The sequence below is a fragment of the Limulus polyphemus genome, unplaced genomic scaffold (genome assembly GCF_000517525.1).
Source record: "Limulus polyphemus unplaced genomic scaffold, Limulus_polyphemus-2.1.2 Scaffold4903, whole genome shotgun sequence".
NCBI classification, from domain to species: domain Eukaryota; kingdom Metazoa; phylum Arthropoda; class Merostomata; order Xiphosura; family Limulidae; genus Limulus; species Limulus polyphemus.
This window is the reverse complement of record NW_013670513.1, coordinates 8399-11561: the sequence shown is the minus strand read 5'-3', so window position 1 is coordinate 11561 and position 3163 is coordinate 8399. Positions and strand designations below refer to the sequence as shown.

The 3163-nt window shown below is 30.0% G+C and overlaps 1 protein-coding gene across 1 annotated transcript in view; it reads left to right on the top strand.

Moving 5' to 3' along the window:
- LOC106471851 (JNK-interacting protein 3-like) overlaps window positions 1-3163 on the top strand; it is a 70257-nt gene that overhangs the window by 61028 nt on the left and 6066 nt on the right. The window contains exons 13-15 of the mRNA XM_022400466.1: window positions 264-405; window positions 2199-2386; window positions 2711-2866. Of these exons, the coding sequence (XP_022256174.1) occupies window positions 264-405; window positions 2199-2386; window positions 2711-2866 (486 nt within the window). The remainder of the gene's footprint in view (window positions 1-263; window positions 406-2198; window positions 2387-2710; window positions 2867-3163) is intronic.

Genomic DNA, 3163 nt, shown 5'->3' with positions numbered 1-3163 from the left:
CTTTTTCGTACAGTGGCTTCTTCAGTTTTTTTAATTGGTAAATAGAATCACAGAAGCTGATCTCATAGACATTTTGTTAAGATTATTACTTTTGAGACACCATTTTTTCTTAATCACTTAATGTATGTTGCATGTGTGTGTGTGTTTATATGTATATACAGTTTTACATTTAACATGTTTCTCAAAGTTTGAGGTGTAGAGCAGAATATTCCTCATACTTGGTGGGAGGAAATTCTTTGTTAACCCACTTTTTTTTTTTTAGTAGAACAACAGATTATGAGGGAAGAGCTTAAATCCCTTCAAGCAGTCCGAGATCGACTTAGACTGAAAGTTTTGGAATTGGAAGAAGACCTGAAAAAGTCTAAAGAAGAAACTCAAAAACTTAAGCTTAAATCTGATGATGAGGTATGATTAAGCAAGGAGAAGGTTACTGAAAAGGTTTATATCAAGTATAAGAAATTGGTATGTAACTTTTATTATAGTACAGCCAGGAAAACTTGAACTAAAGTCTAGTGAGGAATAATGAATAACCTGATATTTGATATTTTCAAAACCAATTTCTCGTGGTATTCTGATTTTTACCAGGTGAATCTACAGTCAGTTGTTATATAAAAGGATATTTTGTAACTTAACCCTTTTGCTACTGACACTATTTTTAAATTCCGTTCTGCTTGTGGAACTCAGTTACGTCCAAAGTTTAGTTAAACTACTTTGTTATCAATATATGTCAATGAAGTTAACATTATAATATATGTTATAATTTGAATTTTTATGTTATCTAAGTTTTAATTCCTTTGTTTCTAAGAAAACCTTTTAAAAAAGTAACTAAATTGCAGTTTTTGTGTGACATATCCACATGCTTTGAAAAATTTCAACTACAGCAGTGGTTCACTCATAGCCACATAAGCTGGCAGTGTACTTGAGTGTCTAGATGACAATATAGATCCATGTACCCTTTGAACATGTAAGATACATGTCTTAACTTGTAACATGTAAGATACATGTCTTAACTTTTATGTTTTAGTTAATTATGAATTATTTGTATTTTAAAAATCATACTTCAAACGTTTAATGATTTTTATAAGCTTAACTTGTCACCTGGATTGTAAAAGTGTATAAACAAGATGGCATCATTCACATGTGCAAAGCGTTAGTGAAACAAGTCTCTATAGGGAAGTCACTATATAATAATAATAATAATAAAGCCCCTTGGGTAGCATTTGATGTATCAACATAAATATTATAAGACAAAGAATTGAAAAGGAAAGTATAAAATACTATAAGTGAAAAGATAAAGACGTAAAGTTAAACATGTTAAAAAACAAGTTTCAAAAGACTTGTACGAAGAGTTAAAAGGTATGTACATATATCCATTTCTTAATTTTAAACATTTCATTGCAGTGTACATTAATGATAATAGGTAGAGTTAGTGATATAGTATAGAAAATATAAACATTTACCTTAAACTTCAATATTCATTTAGGAGGTTCTAGAGATTATGCAAATGAACTGTGAAAACTGTAAAATAAAAAATAGTATTTTTATACTTAACATGAAAATCACCTGCAACTATTCAAAGTTGAGTGCAAATAACTACATTAAGTAACAAATTTGTTATTAGAAATATTAGAAAAAATCAAAATTAAACATTTTATTTTTTTGAAACTACATGCTTTTAGGAAAGTGCTTGTCAAATTTCAAAAAATTTCACCCACTAATTTTATTTTTGGGACGAAATATAATGATAGTGATGTTAGGTCCTTAAAATTTGGGGACATGGTAGCCAAAGGATTAAAGGACTTAATTTGTGCACACAAGTAGTGTGATCTTCTTAAGATAATGTTCTGAAGATATAGATGAATTCACTTTGTCTAATTTAAATCATGGGCATTTGAAAATAGATTTTTTTGTGTTTTACCTTTTAATGATTTCCCTAGCCTGCTGTATTTTGTTGGTGACATTCTGTTTTGCAATGTTGATATTTTTTATTACTTATTTCTTTATGAAGATGAGATTCTTGTGTATTGCTGAGTTGGTATGTTGCTGGACAAACAAGTTTTTATATGAAATCCTTCTATGTTGAATACTCATTGTATGCTAAAATGTTCCTAATGGTTAATATTGCCATGATGTCTTGTGTTTTCAGTAGAGAATTGACAGTTGTAATGTAATTAAGTTTTTTATCTTCATCTTCAAAGGAAGAGATTCCACTTGCTCAGAGAAAGCGTTTTACTCGTCTGGAAATGGCCAGAGTCCTGATGGAGAGAAATCAATACAAAGAACGTCTGATGGAGCTACAAGAAGCAGTACGTTTCACTGAAATGATTCGAGCCTCTCGCCATGATATAGCTGGAGACAAGAAGAGGAGATCTTCTATTTGGAAGTTGTTAGTATTTGATTCTTTGATCAAAAAAGGAATATACATGAGTATACCATTAAGTCTTTATACTGCTCTATAATCACAATTCTGTAAGGAAAGATGCCTTGTAAAAAAAAAAAATCATTCAAAAAGGCTGATAAATGACTGATTGGTGACATACAACTGAAACCATCAGAAGACAAGTACACACTCAATAGACCTACTGATTGTATCTGGTATTATTACTTAACTCTTCTTATTTGTCTTCAGGGTATTATGATATTATGTATTATGTTAAAAACATAAAGTCAGTTTCAGCATAAAAACATGAACTTATGTTCTTGTTTTCAGTTTTAGCAATTTGTTCAGTGGAACAGAAAAACAACGAAATTCTAGTCCTTCTCCAAGTTTGAAGTCCTGCATCTCTGGTTCTTCTGTTGTTGATAGTCCAAGAAAGAAAGCATTGAGTGATCGTCATAGAGGCCTTGATTTTTCAGAAACAGAATTGTAAGTGTAAAAGCAATATATATTTGAAATACTGTTACTTGCCATTTAAGTTCAGCAGCTGTTTACCAATCTCTGTTAAATATGTACATCAGATGTGTAAGCTGAATAAATATGTAATATTCCTACGTATTCTCAAGATATGAAAGTATAAAAAATAATGAACTGTGGTTTAAATACTCTTTTATATGTGCATTTAGACAAAGAACTGTGGATCTTGTACAATTTTGATTAGGTTAAAGGTTTTCAAGAATTTATCTGAGAGCTAAACAACCTCAAATGTTTTTTAACAAAAAAAAG